Source organism: Sorex araneus, chromosome 1, assembly GCF_027595985.1.
Source record: "Sorex araneus isolate mSorAra2 chromosome 1, mSorAra2.pri, whole genome shotgun sequence".
In the NCBI taxonomy this organism is placed as follows: Eukaryota; Metazoa; Chordata; class Mammalia; order Eulipotyphla; family Soricidae; genus Sorex; species Sorex araneus.
Genome location: NC_073302.1, coordinates 103248783 through 103267966, shown reverse-complemented (window position 1 = coordinate 103267966; position 19184 = coordinate 103248783). Strand labels below are relative to the sequence as shown.

Sequence of the window (19184 nt, the reverse complement as noted above, 5' to 3'; positions counted from 1 at the left end):
TGGCAATGCTCGGGGCTGACTCTTGGCTCTGCATTCAGGGATCACTCCTGGCATTGCTCATGGGACCATGTGGGATGGCGGGATGTAACCCCGGTCAGCCACATGCAAGGCAAACCCCCTACCCGCTGTACTATTGATCCAGCTCCACCCCTCTCAATTTTAATTACCCAGATCGGTTCTCTGAGAACCATCATTTCTGTTGTTCTTAGTAACAATGATAGTCTCAGCGGCCTGTATTTCCTTTGTGTTGACAGAACACAGTCTACTGCTTTGTGGGCTTACAGTATGCTGTGAGGGTTGTTGAGGAAGCCTTATTCTTACTGCTCCAGATGGTGCGTAGTGGGAGCAGGGAGGCTAGGAGGAATTTTAAGCCCTCCTATGTATTAGACTACTTCCATCCATCCCTTTTTTCTTCTTCAAGCATGTAGTATGTTATTTCCTAGAACTGCCGTAACAGATCACCGCAGACTCAGTGGCTTTGGGCAAAAGCCCTTGACTGGCTCCCCACTCTGGGAGCTAGAAATCTGAAGCCAGAGTGTTCAGTAGGGTGACATCCCTGGGGACCCTTTGCTCGTGACACTGTTCTCCCACCCCCTTCCTCCCTGGCGCCCTCATGTCCTCCCCTGGCCCTCACTTCTTTATCCTACAAGGGCACCGGCCACTGGACTTTGGGGACAGCGTTGTCCAGAATAACCCCACACCCCTTGGATACTTAATTTAATTTCATTTGTAAAGACAGTGTTTTTTTTTCCTTTTTGATTTTTGAGTCACACCTGGCTGTGTTCAGAGATTGCTCCTGGCACTGTGCTCAGGGATTACCCCTGGTGGTGCTCAGGGCTTGAATTGAGTGGGCCACGTGCAATGTGAGCACCAGACTCACTGTATTACCTCTTGGAGCCTCGAAGACCTGGAATCTCAGTGGAATCCGGCAAAAACTGTTCCAAGTAGTCTCTCCAGTAGGTGCTGGCAGTTGGGCGTGGGCTTGTCTTCTTCGAGGCCGCGTGGCAGCAAGCTGCATGTAGTCCGTGATTCGAGGTCGGCTTTACCAGTGGGCTGTTCAGCAGCATTTTATGCTCTGGACATTCACACCCCTCCCAGCAGCCCTTCACAGCAATACTTCTAAATAAAGTCGCTGTGTATTCAAAGAAACAGCAGAGGCTATTCTCTCTTTTTTAGATCATAACCAAATAACGGATCACGATCACAATCATGAAATCCCATTAATCATCGATATCTCGAGCAGGCTCAGTAACCTCTCATTTCGTCCTTTCCCTGAGATCTTAGAAGTCTCTCTCGACTCAGCCCTCCAAACGATGTCGCACTGGGGGCTCTTTCAGGGTCAGGAGAATGAGATCCAGCTTGTTACTGGATTTTGCATGTGGATACACCATGGGAAGCTTGCAAGGCTGTCCCATGTGGGCAGGAAACTCTCAGAAGCTTGCCAGTTTCTCCCAGAGGGAGAAGTAGGCTACAAGAGAGCTTGCTTTTAAGTCTCTCTCTGGATGTTGGCCATTGTTGGGATTACACACACCTGGGTTCCTCTGCCGGTACCTTCATGCATGAGGCCTGTCTGAACGTGTGGAGAGGGGCCTTGAGCATAGCTGTAGCTAGGTTCTGGTGGTCTTCAGCCGCTGGGAGCTCTGCTCGGGGTGGGGAGGGAAGCTGGAGCCCATCCCCTCCGAGGGGCCCCGAAGAAGACAGCCAGGCGTGCGGGCTAGAGACTCTTGCAAATAATGGAAGACTTGGGGATTAAAATTAGTCAGCAGTCCACAAATTGTATGTTTCTCTTAGTCACACCAGCTCAGCTAGAAAATATAGTTTGTAAAACAGCTTTTGAAAACAGTGTGTTCCATGTATTTCTCATGGATTGGCACAAAATAGAATCTTGACAAATTTGATGTCCTATCAAACTTGAATTCGAATTGTTTCCAGTGGCCGTTTCCCTGAAAGGCAGAGCTGTGAGATGGGTTTCCCGGGAGCAAAGTTTAGACAGGTGGTGTAAGGCTGGGAATGATGTTTACTAAGCAGACGCTGGCGGGGCTGGTGATGGTTGAAGACCTGGAGTCGAAGTGGAAGCTGGGGATTAATCATTAGCAACTCATGGAAATGGTTTGCACCTGACCTGTCTTATTCCTTGTCAAAGGGAGCAGAAGCAATAACATAACAGAAGCATTCTGTTAGGAGAGAACAGAATGCAGTGAAAGTGAGGTGAGGAGAGAACAGAGTGCAGTGAAAGTGAGGTGAGGAGAGAACAGAGTGCAGTGAAAGTGAGGTGAGGAGAGAACAGAATGCAGAGAATGAACCAGGAAGAGAGCTCGGAGGACTAGAGTGAAGGCTTTGCCTGCAGGAACTCTGTGAGTTCCATTCTTGGCACCACGTGGTTCCTGAGCACTGCTGGCTGGGACCGGCCCCACCCACCTAGACAACAGCAGACAGAAACCCCAGGAAATCCAGGATGCATTGCCTAACAGATCTCTCCAGTGCCTCTCTTGTAGGGAGCTCCGTGAAAGACAGTAGCCCATTCTCATCCCCTGTTTTGCACGTTTAGTTACACCGAATGGGTACGCGTGCAGTTACACTGAGTGAGGCCAGCCCTGTCACCTAGCTCCCCACCAAACGAAGCTGATGAAATGGCTGTACATTGTGAAAATCTGCAGACAAGCACATGCCCTTTAGCCCCCAAGCTGACTTTTGCAAAAAAATTTTTCACAGTTTTTGTTATATTTAATCCAGAGTGGACTGGAATAGTAGCACAGTGGTAGGGCATCTGCCTTGCACGTGGCCGACCCAGGTTCGATTCCTCCATCTCTCTCGAAGAGCCTGGCAAGCTACCGAGAGTATCTCACCCGCATGGCAGAGCCTGGCAAGCTACCCGTGGCGTATTCAATATGCCTAAGACAGTAACAAGTCTCACATTGGAGACATTACTGGTGCCTGATTGAGCAAATCAATGAACAGCGGGATAACAGTGCTATAGACAGTGCTAATCCAGAGTACTATTATATTGTTTTAGTAGGGAGATTTATTTCTCTGGAAATTTACACTAGTTATTAGCAGTTTTTTTAGAACCTTTGTACATCTGTAGTTCTAGATATATGTTCTTTGTCATTTGTTTGATAAATGACTTTGTTCAACAAAATACTTTTGCTTGAGTACATACCTTTGTTTTCATCAAGGAATGAGCCAGGGCATTCTGTGCAAGAGGAAGATAATCATCCATTGCTAGACTAGATTATTCAACTTCGTGATCTATTTCCAGGTACAGCATCTTTAATCTTCGTGACAAGACCATGTTAAATAAACCTTCAATAAATCTTGTTTCAATAGAATCTTCAATGTGTTTTTATTAGCCTCATTTTATCATCGAGTTCTTATTGATGGAAATAATTTTCTTTGTTCCTGCTTACCTTTGTCTTCTAATTATTCTCCAGAATAGGTGTTAATTTGTTCTTAAGCATCTTTTCTTACCCCAGGCTTCTCTAATATTTGTCTTGATAAGTGCTTTTGCCTTACTGTGTGTTTACATGAATGGGGGTTTAATAAGATGGTCATCTCATAAGCAAACGTGATTAGTTACTGTGAAAACAGTCAACAAAGACAAAATAAGAACCCAAGACAGCTAAACAGATGACCTGAATAGATTTGCCCAAAATCCTAAGAATTGGCTGGGATTAATATGCTTGAAAAATTAAGAAAGATTTTTAGAAAGGATAAGTAGAACCATTCTGGCCATGCCTGTGAGAAATCCCTAGATTCCTGCCCAAGAAGGTGAGGTGTGACGGTATCTGATGGGGGTTGTTGAAGTACTGAGGAGCATACGCTACAGAGTACTTAGACAGGGGAGAGGGAGGGAGAGTTTGGTCAGAGCAGTCAGGATAAAACCCAATAAGGGTTCAATGCAGGAAGCAGGAACACACCCCGGAAAATTGGGTTTCCCAAGAACTACATTTTTGCACGCAGAGAGCAAAGCCCTCCTTAGGGGAAGCTTCTCCAGGGGGTGGAAGCTTTTTCTTTTTTGCCTGATGCTGCTTCATGTCACCTTCCAACAGATGAGCTTTTCAGAAATGTAAGAAACTTGAAGTAGCTCCAGGTCGGATGGATGCGGGCCCGTGAGTGAGAACTCAGCGAGAAGCCAGTCGCTTTGGCATGGAGACGGGAATCGCGTATTTACAGAACCGTCCATGAGAGCTGCCCTGGGCGGCTCTCAGTCACTTTGCGGGAATGAGCTGAGAAGCAATTTCAGTGACTAAAAAGCCCAATTTCCTATGAGCATATGTCTCTTAATCAAAAAAAATTAAAGTTTTTTCTTTTGGGGGTGGGGGTTAAGACCACGCTTGATCACTCCTGGGGGTGCCAATTTAGCCCTTGTACTAACTCTCCAGACTTTGACTCTTAGGGAGATTCTTTCTTTGGGGGGGTCACACCCAGCGATGCACAGGGGTTACTTCTGGCTCTGCACTTAGGAATTACTCCTGGTAGTGCTTAGGGGACCATATGGGATGCTGGGAATCGAACCTGGGTCGGCCGCGTGCAAGGAAAATGCCCTCCCCGCTGTGCTATTGCTCCAGCCCCTCTTAGGGAGATTCTTACTACCACAAGAAAGAACCTTATGTTGATATTTATGTACAGGAGAGAAAATATATTTCTGCAAAACCATTAATAAAAGTCAAAATATAATTATAGAATAATAGTTCATATTATAAGATAGTAAGAATGGAATTGTTTGTGAGGATGGCATCTTGTGTACTTGAGGTTCAAGAAGGTCCCTATCACTACATCTCTAAATATATTCTTCATTTATAGGTATAAGCCATTTTTAACTCATAGCAAGGGGGACGGGGACCCTGGTGCTCAGCCCGGTTCTGACATGGCGCTGACTTGATGCCCCTAAGCATCAATACTCCAGAGAGCAGGAGTATGAAAGTGGATCCTTGATCCAGGTATATTCTAGTGAGACAGTCTTTGTCTCTCAGTTGCTAAAATGAATTTTGATCTTTTATTGAGATAGATGCGTCCTGTCGTGGGTCTATTCCTGTGAGGGCGAAACTGATGCCATGACAGACTGCAGCTAACATTAAGTCTCAATTAGGCCTCAGTTTCTTTTTCCCAGAGAACTGGGCAGTTGGGTCTGGCTGGTCATGAGGGGTCACTGTGCCCTCCTTAGGAACACCACAAACTGTTACTGGGGAGCCATTGTCTAACTGCTGACCACTGTTGTAGTAGGGCCAATGCTAAAACTAACACAGTATATAAATTGCTTCTTAATACTGAACCCTATAGAAACCGATTGTGATTTCGCGTTGGGGTTCTTGTCAAGACTCCACTGCATTGGATGAGACTTGGACCCTGGCTCGGGCTAGCCAGGGTCCAAGCAAATAAAACAAAGTTCCTTTGCTTTTGCATTGTCGTGTGTGGACTGGGTCTCTCCGAGACTGGGGATCTGAAACTCAGGCACAACATTCCCTAGGTAGAATTCAGGAGTCCGGAGCTTGGTTGGATCAGGACAAGTTTGTTTTCCAACTGAGACCACCCAGGAGGGCATCACAAAAGTCAAATTATAGGGTTTCAACCAGCATTTTGAAATGGATTGGGAGGAGTTAAATGGCATGAGAGAAATCATTATAATACCTATAGGAAAGTTTGAATTTGTGTTTCAGAAAAGAATGTTAAATGTGTGTATATGTGTGCACGTGCATGGGTCTAAGATATTTTTGTATCATGAGTCTGGATGCAAAATATATTTTTTCAGAACATTGAGATGTTTTCACTTTCTCCAAATAACGTAAAAAATAACAAAATGTCTAGTTCCTCCATGTCGAGATAGTCACATTCTCAAATACCTTCCAGCAAATTGGTGTGAACAAATCAGGTCATTATCTATGAGTCAGTATTGTAAGTTGCCACGGATGGAGAGTGATCCAGGTGAATAAGTAGTATTATTCTGTCAGGGAAAAAATAAACTTACTTTGCACTAATGTTTTCTGAATTAATCCACAAATTTTAATGTCAAAACCATTTAAACTCCCAGTTTAATTGTCAAACTCAATATTAAAAAAAATAGTGGCAGCATTCTCTAGAGAAATGAAAATTATAGTTTTAAAGAAATATTCTTATGATTTTTAGTTTACACCATGCAGATCACTTAGGAATTATATTTAAGGAGTCCGACTCCTTCCCAGTAAGATGATTTCTTCCTCACATGAGCTGGCCCGTATGTCAGGGCAGAGGTCTTTCCGTCTCAGGCCTTAATCTGATGCTCGTGGTAACTGGAGCCAGATTTGTGGGTGACAGGAGATACTCAGAGGGATGAACCAATCCCTCCCCCATTGGGTCATCCCAAGCCCCAAGTCCCCTCTTCATTTGAAAATGAATTTTTCATCAGGACAGCACGACCCACTTGAGAATTGAAATAAGTGTCCAGATGGAAGTGGTTTGGTTCAGTGTCCTGTCAGTATCTCCGTTACTCTCATCAGCTTCACACATTTCTAAAAATGGTATTGTGTGGAAAACAGGAATGGCAAAATGCTTAGTAAGCTAGAAATGATAATAAAATTGAAAGCTCTATTTGCCCTGGCCTAAATTTAGCCATTGAAGGTAATTTCACCCAAATTGTCAAACAATAACTTAAGAGTAATATTTTATACATGATAAGTATAAGTATATGATAATCTAGTTTTCATGTATGGATATCTACACATGCATATATATACTGATATTTTTATGTATTATAAATGTATATAATGTTTTTAAATAACCCTTATTATTGCCCCTTACTGAGAATAAAATGCTCTTTTGAGGGGGGTCATAGGCAGTGTTTTTTCCTACTAAATTACGTACACAGATGTATGTGAGCTTGAGTATATGTAAACTGAGTTGAAGTATAAATATTTGATATTGCGATTCATTGCTAATTTTTTTTTAAATAGTGCTTAAGTCACAGTGAAAGCAATGATAAGCATCTTCTTTTAGTATCCTTAACATTTTGCATTTTATTGCCAAGTGCCAACGCATAATTAGCAGAGTGCTTCCTGGAAACATATTCTATAACTTACTTTAAACAAATATTTTTTTCCATGTAATATTCCTATGAACTATTTCTTGGTTAGCTCTTTCCGAATGCTGGTTATTGTAGGTTTCTTCTCTGCTATTTTAAGCTCGTGCAAAAGTAAGTTTAGGGACTTGGTTGCAGTAATCCAGTAAGTCTAACCAAAGAAGGTTTTAAGAGACATAGTCTAGAAGTATAATGCAGAACACTGATTTGGGGAAAAAGAACTTGATCCTCTCTAATACTGCTTCTAATGTTGCCAATGTGTTGGAGCTCTGAGCCTGTATTTTTTATGAGCATTACATAATCTATTGTCTCCCAGTTGAATAAAAATCAATCCAGTCAGAAATCTGACACTGCACAAGCATGAGAATTCTCACAGTCTAAATATTTCAGCAACTGGGAAGTCTTTACCATATTGTTCTCCTGCCGCATGCTGAACCCTTTATAAAAATAATAGACTTAAAAGAAATAGAAGAAGGTACCTGACATGGTACACAGTTGTTTTGTGTGTCATTCTCTAATTATTAATTGGGGGTATATTAACCCCCTGAAAATATATCACTTCCGATGTGGCCTATGGATAATTATGTTTGCAGTTGCTTATTAGAACATTTTATAGCTTCAAGAGAGGGAAATCCTACCGAGGTGGCACTTTGGGTTTGTAAACAAAATGAAACTAAAATCAGCTCTGCATTGGGGAAGATCTAAAAGGAACAGATCCTGGGAAAATCCAGTCAAGGGTGTTGGGACTCGATCTCAAAATTCAGGGCTTAGATGCAAATTTTGATCAGTTCATCAGAACTATTTTATGTACATAATTGAACTCATGTGTTAAGATATAAAGTTGGTGAATATCAATGCTTTACAACATGTCATCTTTTGAGAAAAAATATTGTTATGTGATTAATATCCTCAAAATTAACACGTTCATGTAATTCAAAGCTTCAGGTCTTATAATTTCTAGTCCCTGGTGTAATGTTAAGATATTCTATAGTTTGTGGATAGATATTGAGCTGTCTAAACAGTTCTACCTTTTGGTTCATTTGATGTCAATGTAAATATTGATGTTGTCTGTGTGTTCTGAGGGGGAGGGCTTACGCCTGTAAAAATCATTCTGCAGGGTTCCAAAGAGCAAGTCTAGAGAGGAACTCTGGCAGCAATTTCAAAAAGAGGCACCTTTTTTGTAAGTATTTGCATTTATGCCAAATGTATATTGTTCAATTCATGTACATGTGGTCTTTGTGGAGACCAGAGGCGCTGGTTTGGGGTATTAAACATGGGAATCTGTCTCGTTAATTCAGCTAATTCAGCCCTCTTACAACACTAGCAGTTAAATATGTGCTGTGGGGCCACTGAAATGAGGTACGAACACCGGATGCATATAAATTGAAATTCCTTTTTACCTGTAATTTTTGGTTTGGCGGTCACAGCCAGCTATGCTCTTGGCTTACTTCTGGCTCAGTGCTCAGGGATCATTTCTGGTGGTGCTCAGGGGACCATACCTGGTTCCAGAGACCGAACCTGGGTTAGCTGCATGCAGGACCAGCGCCCTACCACTGTACTGTACTGTCTCTCTGGCCCTACATTGAAATTCATAAGAGAATAAATCATGTCCTTTGTTTTATCAAAATTGAGGAATCTTTTCATCAAGGTCAGTAAATTAGAGAAAACTCTTCTTTTTTTGGCATTTCCATTATGCCCAAGATTGCTTGCAAATTTTTCAAGGAGCCCAAAGTATAATAAATTTGATCTCATACGTGTCAAGACTGGGGACATAGTTGTCAAGACAGATGAGTGAGAATAACTTGCTGGGGATAGGGCCTGCTCTGAATCCCTCCCTGTCAAACCTCCTCTTAGCTCTGTGACCCCTCAGGCTAGATGTGGCTTTGTCCCCACTAGCAGATGAGCCATCCAGCGCCCACAAGAATGCCCCTCCTTGGGCCAGAGCCATAGTACAATGGTTAGGGCATTCGCCTTGCACAGAGCCGACCTAGGTTCGATCCCCCGGCATTCCATATGGGCCCCCGAGCACCGTCAGGAGTAACTCCTGAGCACAGAGCCAGGAGTAACCCCTGAGCATCACTGGGTGTGACTCAAAAGCAAAAAAGCAAAAACAAGAAAACAAAAACAGAAAGAATGCTCCTTCTTTGCCCATGGCATCACAGTCAGTAAGCAGACAGCTGGAACTCGGTCAGGGATCCAGCAGGCACTCTTTACCACAGTCCACACACCTATATGTCTGTAAAACTCAAGCACTCCCCCTAGAAGTTCCAAAATGAACTTGTCTCTCTCAAGAAAACCCTAACACCCTTCCTTTCCTTTTCTCTCTCCCGGTAACCGTAAAATCGTCGTTTTGCCCAAGTCTACAGGTTAATCTTTCCCCAAATGGTTTGCTTTAGTTTTTCATATTCTACTTGAATGTGAACATTTGGCAGTTTCCTTTTGCTTCCTGATTGGTTTCAGTTGGCATAGTCACCTCAAGGGTAGGACAGTTACCTTGTCCCTAAGGTCCCAAAGACCATCCCCCAAAAAAGTGGGGAACTTCTTTATCCAGTTATCTGTCTCGGGGCACTTAGATTGATTCCATGTTTTGGCTGTTGTGGCCGTGTGAAATATTGACTGTGCAGTGTTTCCCTGTAGGAGACAGCCAGCCTTCAGGCCAGGGACAAGTAGGCCAGTTCAGCTTTGTGAACCAGCACCCCTACTTCCCGCCACCTGGGAGAATGCTTTTGAAAATTCTTGCAAAAAGGAGAAAAAAGGAGGAAAAAGCCTAGCTTGCTCTGAAAATTCTATTTTAAAAGAGAAGAAATTCATAGTTTTGAAGAAATATGTATATGCAGCTTCACAAGACACATAAACACAAGACAATTAAAAAGTGATGCCAACACCAAAAAAAATGTAGATTGTGATGACTTAAATGAACCTTCACTTACATCATTATTATCTCATTTAATCCAAACACTGTATACATCTGATATTTTTGTTTTTAAGATGTCCCTTGGTGAATGAGAAAGAAAATGCTTTATCTTACCGAAATGATTCTTTAAAATCACTCGAAGTTGCTTTTCTTTTAACCAAAATAGACTTTGAGTCTAGGAGACCGATTAATGATTACGAGAAGAAAGGGGAAAGGAAGGTGGGTAATTTTGGACAAAGGAGGTAATTATGGTGAAGAAGGGAACTGATCAAATATCATATGCATCCATTTTAATTTTCGGTGGTGCACACATGAAACTTTCATCATGTTTTACTGCAATATTACTTGATATCAAAATGAATTTTAAAAATGTCTGCACTTTGAGCTTCCAGCATGTATGTGTGAGAGAAAACATGAAAGTTATTTGCAGTGGAGAAGTATGCCCAGCGACTCATGGGCCCACCTGGATGTCCCAGTAGTGACTGGTGTCAGGTGTGGCTGGGCACCCCCCCACTCCTCCTAAGCCCCTCCCCTCTGCCATGGACACTCTCTTCTCAGAAACAAGCTCCTTGGATTTTCGGCATCGTGCACGTAACCCATCCACCTCCTTCCGAAGTTTCTCACAGCCCTGAACCCACATTTTTCTCATGCCTTCTGAGTAATGAACACAAGCAGTGAAAGGACTTGGGTGAGCTGCTAACACCCCAAACACGGCCCAGCCCCGATTTTTGTAAAGGCATCTTAACAGTTAAGTGTCTGTGCAAAGCATAATGAGCTGCCAGAACTGATGATCTCCCTTTCAGTCAGACCAAGCGGGGTTCTCCTTGGGCCAGAATTGCAGTACTTGCAAAATAAGGACTGTTTCCTGAAATCCCATGTTCGATGTTTGCCGTTCCAGGACAGACAAGAGGCTGGTTCCCTCTCCTCATTAATCAGGCGCCCACGCTGGAGAGAGCTTTGGGGAGGCATCAGGTTGTTCAGGGTTTTTCAAGTTAACAAGAAATCTTTATCTTAGCTCCTGACTATTGACAGCTAAGGGTGGCCCGTATTGAGGCGCATGTTTAGCCATTTCTTGAGAATCTAGAGTCGAAATAAATTGCAGAGACAGTTTCCCACCTTGCACCGAAAAATTTATAGATGAGTGACATCAACCCTGGCACCACCTAACAAAAATAATCATCACCCATCCCCCAGCCACGGCTATCATGGAGGCTGAACCCTGGGCCGCTGGCTTCAGAGGGTTCCACTGTCTTTCCAACTTTCATCATTCATCCGGAGCCAGTCTCGGATCATCTCCTTACTTGGGTGTCGGACTACGAGTGGGGCCGTTTGTCTTTCCCAGTCCTGTTCTCTGGGAGACGTTCCCCATGGGAAGCCAACCTATGACGGCGGCTTCGTTATTAAAATATGTGCAGAGGAAATTATGCTAATTAAGCTGGAGTGTAATTATAGACCAGAAAGATTCTTCTGCAGACTGAACTGAATTGTTGTAGATAAATGTGCATTAACTTAATAGTGTGCAGTTAATTATGAAAGACGGAGGCGAGAAAGGGAGGTGCAATCAGTGACTAGGGGTTTGGGGGCGACGCTGCTGTCCCAGATGAACTCTCCCGGTAAAGCTCAGGCAACCCCATAATGAGAATTCTACCTTTTGTCTCTGATTTTCAGTCCTGCAATAAAATAGCCACTGCTGACTAATTTACCCATCGGCTGTATTTGCTGTGGCATTTATTATAGCAGAGAGTTAAATATGGTGACACTCGGCAGCTTTATGCCCTCTCACAAACATATTTGTGGAATCCATCCTGTATTTGTCCTGCTTTCATATGCATTTATGATCCTTGCGAGACTTAAGAAGGATTCCTCACCCCAGTGTGATCTTGCTGTGCTCCTCTGAAGTTGTAGTCTGGGAAACAAATGCGTTTTGCTGAGAATTAAGACAAGCTCCGGAAGCAGTGGCTGGCCTTTTGTTCCTAAGCTGTGTATTCAGGAGATCTGAGAGCATTCTTCTTCCTGCTGGGGTTACATGAATAAAAAGGTAGTTGTTGAGTTCTTTCAGCTCAAGAGTTTTCAAATCCATCAGGAGGTCGGCTTTCTCCTGTTCATTGATCAAAGCCCCCTGCACCATTCAATGAGAGACCCTTTTTAAAAAGCCAACAGAATCCATCCAACGGTGCTGAGTGATTTCCACCTGATCTTGGATGTTTCATGTTCGCGTCTCTCCTAAGCAGAGCGACACCAGTACAACTGGCCCAGAGAGGTTTCTGGGGGGAGGTTGGGGCTGCACATCAGAGCAGTCCTGATTGTTAAAGGAGTAGCACGTAGGACAGCCTTATAGAGTGTAACAAGCTGGGAAAGGCTGGGGGGTGGGCAGATAACTTTAGAAAATACCCCGCAATTGCTTTCTTCAGCTAAGAAACCAACAAAAGTACTGAGATGCTCCGTAAGTTCTTACTGAGTTCCCTTAAATTTCTGTTGTCGCTCTCTTCTCGTTTACATCATCGCTGTGGTCTTAAACATAGATTATTGGAGATGCGATCGATAGCCCTGACTTAGAGTTGGAATTTCCTCAATGATTTCTAACTGTCTCTGAGTTCTCTAGAACACTGATCGTGGTTTCTTTATCTCTGGCTTAAACTGAAGTCTCATACTGCTACATTATCTTTGACCAAGATAGTATTGGCAAGAGGCAGTTTCTTTTATTCTTTTCCCTTTTCTTTTTTTTTTTTTGGCCTAAATCAGAAAACTAAGTTTTTAATTGCAGCGTCAGTCACACAGTTACTGTACTTCACCATGTTTAAAAGGCCCAAGGCCCTCCACCGCTGTCCTGGCGCCACTTCTACCTGTGTCTTCCTTCATGCCTCTCCCCAAACCCCCTGCTGTCTAGGGATCTGCTCTGGAATCCAAGACCCAGACTTGGTCATCATTCAACACCACCTATTCCCATGACTTGTCTCTTTCTAGACCACAGATGAGTAAGATCATCTGCTGTTTCTGCTTCTCCAGATGGGTGCCAGGGATAGAACCTGGGTCAGCCGTATGCAAGCCGCGACTTATTTCACTTAACCTGATGCTCTCCAATTCCATGCAAGTTGCAGCAAAATACAGAACCACCTTAGAGCCGCGTAGCATTGTTATGTCCATATACTACAGCTTCTTCGACCATTCATCTTTCGAGACAGTTTTTGGAAGCTTATTGTTTAATGATTATACTTTTGAGGCAAGTATAAAGTTGATCTTTCTGTGAGGTGAGACAGTATCATGATTTCTAGTTGGCTTTAAGCTACATTAATCTTTCGTAGCATTTATTTTATCGTGGTTGGGACGAGGTTGAAACTGCCAAACGGCCATCTGTTATATAACTCTGAAACTGCACTAGGGTTTTAGTGTTTAGTTATAATTCCCCTATGTGTATATAACCCCAGCATCACACCCGACACCAGGGTACCCACTTCTCTCCCATCAAGGCCCTCATCCAGCAACACATTTATTTTTGTTTAGGGGTCACACCTGACAGTGCTCAGGGATTCCTCGTGCCCTGTGCTCAGGGATCATTCCTGGTGGGGCTGAGGGAATCATATGTGCGTCAGCTGCACACAAGGCTAAAACCCTGCCCACTGTGTGTGTTCTCTCTCCAGCCTGCAATGCATCTTTAGAAGAACATGTCAGGCCCAGAGATTTAGTATGGGGGTTAGGGCAATTTTCTTACATGTGACTGATTCTTGTTTGGTGTCCGGCACTACATATGGTCCCCTGAGTACTGTCAGGTACCCTCCCCCAAAACGAAAAAATAGATAAAGTAGAAAAGAACATCTCTGTTGTTCTAGGTCTATGGCTAATTGGTAAGAAACCCTGGGCTCTATGCCAGGCTCTGCAAAAAAAAATACATATATAATATATATGAATAATATGTAAAATATATATGTATGCACGATCGCATTCAATGTGTATATATAATATTGTGTGTATATGCACACACAGTTCTGTTGAGTTGGTCCAATGGTAAACTAAGATTTCCGATAAAGTGCACCGGAAGAAAGCTCATTTTATTTTATTTTATTTTAAATTAATTTATTTTTTAATTAGTGAGTCACAGTGAGGGTACAGTTACAGATTCACACATTTTCGTTCTTGTTTTTCCCTCATGCAATGTTTAAGAGCCCATCCCTCCACCAGTGTCCATTCTCCACCACCAATGAACCCGGAGGGAAGAAAGCTCATTTTAGCACATAAATTGAAAGCCCCTGGCCAGGCAAGGGAGACTCGGCTGAGCAGATCCCGGCTTCCCCACCAGGGGCGCTGTGCAGCTCTGGAAGCCTGTGTAAATGGCCTGGGCACAGGTGGAATGTCCAGAAGAGAGTACAGCTTGTCAGTACACGCCAGGTGAGGATTCGAGGTCTTTGATGAAGGTCGACATGAAGACCACGAAGGGGGGGTGAGAATTGTAGGGCTCATGGTGATCACAAAGGTCTGAATTCAGGGGCTAAAATATATAGCTCAGATGCCAACGCATATAACACGGTTCCTGCACTGTCCTCCCAGACTTTCAAACTTCTTTCCTTTGCGTATCTTTCCTCCCTTCTCTCCCAGTGCTCCTTCCCACGGCCCTCCATACACCACACACTCATGCGCGTCCTGGTCCTAACTTTCATATAGAGTTGTGTCTTGGCCATTTCCATTGGCTACCTATTTTACATATTCTCACATGACCTTAAAGATTCTGCTCGATGGATATTTTGGACTGTTCTTGATAGTGTATCTGAGATAACTAGCGGGCGCCATAGAGAAGAGACTGTCGATCTCTTGGAAGGTATCAGAAATCAGTGCTAGAGCCCAGTGGGTAGCGTCATGGGTGTGGGATGGGCGTGGAGAGAAGCCAGAGAATAGAACCGTCCTCCAGTCCTACTGGGCTTGTCTCAGCACACACAGTTGCTGTTCCCCTGAAGTCTAACCCCATCGGGGCTTGGCCCATGTGAACACCAAGCTTTCCTTCAGTTCCCAGATGTGACGTGTATATAAAAGCCCAAGGAAATTCCTTCCAGAGTCTGGCAGATGCACTCTCGAGCCACTGAATGACTCATGGGAAAGCCTTTTCCAGAAATGCTTTGGTAAAAATCTGTGGAGTTGAAAGGAGTTGGAGAGATTGAGAAAATCTGCCCATGGAAGTAGAATGGACCCATGCCACTCTGGCCGAGTTCTGGCTCGTCTGGGGTGCCTGAGTTGTTCTGTGGTGCATTAGTATTTCAAGTCCATTGGCTTTCGAGAAAGGTTATTGTGAGCTCTTCCTTCTACAAAAATTGCTGCACATCTGTGCTTCCCATCTCATTCTTATTTCCTGGACTTGGCAGTCCAAAAAGTTTAAGATCCACCGTGAGTGGAACCCACACCTTTCATGCCCCCCTCGTGAAGCAGGAGGGTTCCATAAGGATTTTCCCTTTCCCAGGGAGCCAAGGAGCATCCCACCGTCCAGAGCTAAGCAGCTACAGCCTTTTGTATTTGACTGCGGGAGACCCTCATGTCTTCGAAAGAAGCCAGGATAGAATGCTAAGTCGTTCTGTTCCTGGGACAGTTCACTGCCTTTTCAGTGACAGATTTTATAACGGGGTGTTTGTCAGTCTCTGTCAGAGCACCCAGGAGGGCACTGGGATGTGTTCCAGCTCTTCAGCAAGGAGTCAGCTTGCCTCGGTCAGCAGGTCCTGGAGGAACCAGCCCCCAGAATACAAAGAGACCCAAGCCCTCCCCCGTGTCCTGCTTTGGGGCAAAACCAAGTGACATAGCCTGGAAGGGAGAAAGGCAAGGACTCACAGGGACCGGTGAGCAGTGTCCTTGGAGCTAGAGCCTGAGTTTTCATTGTTTTGTATGTGTGCTACTGAAGAGAGGACCAGTTTTCAAATTTTTTGTTAATGTGAAGATCTTAAGTTCCCATTTTAAATTCCCTTCTGGGCTAGGTGGCGGCACCAGGCCTTTCTAGCAGCTAGGATGGCAAGAGTAGATGGGGTCCGAGTATCGCCCCCTGCCCCCTTCCCTGGCTTCTTGCATAAGTCTGCAGACAGAACCGACCTTCCAAAACAAGAGTGTCTATGACAGCTGAAATCTTAAGAGCCCTGCTCTTGGGCTCGTCGTAATTAGGGATATGTCAGAATTAATTTGATCACCTTTATACAGATTAATTCATTACTCACCAACTCATCTATTACACTTCCCCAGAACATTGAGTTTAATGTTGCTTCCTTAATGGGTGCCAAGAACATAATATTCCTTATTTGCCACCTTGCATTTCGGAAGCTATTGTCTTCTCCTTCTCCATTAAAAACCAGATGATAAGGCATTGTAAACTACTTCCATATCACAAAAATTTCATTGTGACTGTCTTGTTGGCTTTTCACTGGAGACGTTGTGATTGCTACCTCCTTTTTCTTCATTTATAAGGGAGATGTGTTAGAATACCAATTTTTGAAATTTGTCATTATTTTATGCAGGATGGTGGTAATTCATTGACTAGCTCCTTAGGGGCCAGACCAGACAAAGAGGTCTAGCCACCAGGAAGTACCATTTGTACTTTTAGCCTCTCAGCATGAGTGGATCTCTGTTGATTTAAAACCCCCGTGTGGCCCTGCTCTCTACCCTCCCCTCTCTTCACTCTTCTAGTTACTTTTTAGAAAGGAAAAGTTTTTCTTGAACCTTACAGATTCACTGATAGGTATGATAATTCAGTCAACATGAGAAAGATGAGAAGAGAAAAACCAAGATTAGTTTCTTATATATACGGGAGCCGGCAGAGTCTCCTGCCCCTGCGCGTGGCTGTCTTCACTAGGGCCCCTCAGAGGGGGGCGAGTTGAGTTTCCCTCCCTGCCCCGAGCAGAGCCCCAGCAGCCGAAGACTTCTGGAACCCAGCCACAGCCATGCTCAAGGCCCCTCTCCACATTCTCGGACGAGCCTCATTCATGAAGGAACCGGCAGAGGAACCCAGGTGTGCAGGACCCAGGCTGAGATCTTCAAGCCTGCTCGGATTGGGACTGGGCCTCCTCCACCCAGGACCCCAGTTTTCCAGTAGCTTGGCAGTCATACCCACAAACTGCCCACTTACTGTCTAGTTCTCCCTCTCGGAGAACACGGCAAGCTACCGAGAGCATCCTGTCCACACGGCAGAGCCTGACAAGCTCCCCGTGGCGTAATCATATGCCAAAAAAGAGTAATAATGATGGGTCGCATTCCCCAGACCCTGAAAGAGCCTCCAATGCGGCACCTTTGGGAAGGACAAAGAAAAGCTGCTAAAATCTCAGGGCTAGGACAAACAGAGACGTTACTGGTGCCTGCTCGAGCAAATTGATGATCAACGGGACGACAGTGCTACAGTGCTACAGTGGTATGGGAGCAACCACGAGGTGCTTGAGTCAGTTGGGGCAGTGGAGCTTTGCTGCCATCCTGCACTGAGAGCTGGGGTGAGGATGGGCCTTCAAGGGCAGACGATGAGTCCAAGGGTGGTAAGAAGGACAGGGGTTTTCCTTGTCGTACAGCAAGATTATGCAGATGAGAAGTGACCTCTGGAGCTAGCCCTGGGACCAGGACAGCCTCCCCGTGTGGAGTCTTTTAGATGGGAAGTGGGCCAAAATCTGGAAACAACCCAAGTGCCCTAGCACAGATGACTGGTTAAAGAAACTTTGGGACATCTACATTGTGGAATACTATGCAGCTGTTAGGAGAGATGAAGTCATGGAGTTTGCTTATAAATGGATAGACATGGAGAGTCTCATGCTAAGTAAAATGAGTCAGAGAGGGACAGACATAGAGGGACTGCACTAATTTGTGGAGTATAGAATAAAATCACATGAGGCTGACACCCAAGGACAGTAGATACAAGGGCCAGGGGGATTGCCCCATAGCTGGAAGCCTGCTTCATGAGCGGAGGGGAAAAGGCAGATGGAATAGAGAAGGGATCACTAAGAAAATGATGGCTGGAGGAACCAGTTTGGATGGGAGATTCATGCCGAAAGCAGATAATGGACCAAACATGATGACCTCTCAGTGTCTGTGTTGCAAGCCATAATGCCCAAAAGTAGAGAGAGAGTATAGGGAATATTGTCTGCCATGGAGGCAGGGGGAGGGTGGGAAAGGGGGGGCGGGTATACCCAGGATATTGGTGGTGGGGAATGTGCACTGGTGGAGGGATGGGTTTTTGATCATTGTGAGATTGTAACCCAAACACGAAAGCTTGTAACTATCTCACGGTGATTCAAAAAAATTTTTAAAAAAATAGATGGGAAATGGGAAGTTATGGTTTTCCTTGAACTTCCTGGGTCTTAATCACTTTCAGCTTAAAATGAACCTGGTGCCAATGAGGCAGATTTGGGGAAGGCCTGCTCTACTCCCTTTCCATTCCCAGTTCTAAGTACTAGACTTGAACTGTCCTCAAGAAAGGCCCTTGAAGGCGGGACCTGAGGAAAAGCACTATGGGCAGGGTAAGGGCTGTTACCCACTGATAGTTTCCCGTCTTCCTGGTACAGAGGAGACACACATGGAGATTCTCTTTTCACAGTGTTCTCTTGGTGGGGGCTGGAGAGACAGCACAGTGGGTAGGGCACTTGCCTTGCATGCGGCCAACCCAGATTTCATCGCCAGCATCTCACCTGGTCCTCTGGGCACCACTGGGAGTAACTTCTGGATGTAGAGCCGGAAATAACCCCTGAGAATTGCTGGGTGGATGATTCCCCCCCGCAAAAAAAAAGAAAATAACCCAAACAGTTCTCTTTATGAAAGTGTGAGTTACTGCATTTCTCAAGCTCTCCTATAACTACAGTGTCTGAAAACAAGCCGTTTAAAGTCTTAAAGTCTTTGTCCATCAGAGGAGAATGTTCTGGGTGGCACAGCATCCTGTTGCCCTCAGGAGCTCTCTTTCACGACGGTGGTTGGTACGGGCGGCCAGCTAGTTGCTGCGCTGGGGCAGTTGGCCCAGACATCTACCCCAAGGGGCTTAGGCCGCTGATGGCAGCACAGCTGGAGTCCAAGTGGGGATTTAGGAGTGACAAGCCTAGAGATCAGGACTCAGGCAGACTTCTATGTCCTGGCCCCCCGGAGCCAGAGTCTGCTAGTGCAAGCGGGTGACTAGGTCCCATCAGACATGGAAGGAGAGGATGTTTACCTCTTGGTGGGAGCAAGAGACGTGGCACAAGGCAAGGAAGGAGATGGCAGGTCTTTTGACTTCCTGCTGCACCAAATCCA

At 44.7% G+C, this 19184-nt stretch overlaps 1 protein-coding gene across 8 annotated transcripts in view; it reads left to right on the top strand.

The window, feature by feature from the left end:
- The window catches only part of CTNND2 (catenin delta 2), a 902659-nt gene that overhangs the window by 638773 nt on the left and 244702 nt on the right, over nt 1–19184 (top strand). For 6 of the 8 annotated variants that reach the window (XM_055141779.1, XM_055141770.1, XM_055141775.1 and 3 more), the window contains one exon: nt 8169–8231. The exons of the other annotated variants lie outside the window; for them this stretch is intronic. In XM_055141779.1, coding sequence (XP_054997754.1) covers nt 8169–8231 — 63 coding nt within the window. The remainder of the gene's footprint in view (nt 1–8168; nt 8232–19184) is intronic. 8 annotated transcript variants of the gene reach the window in all.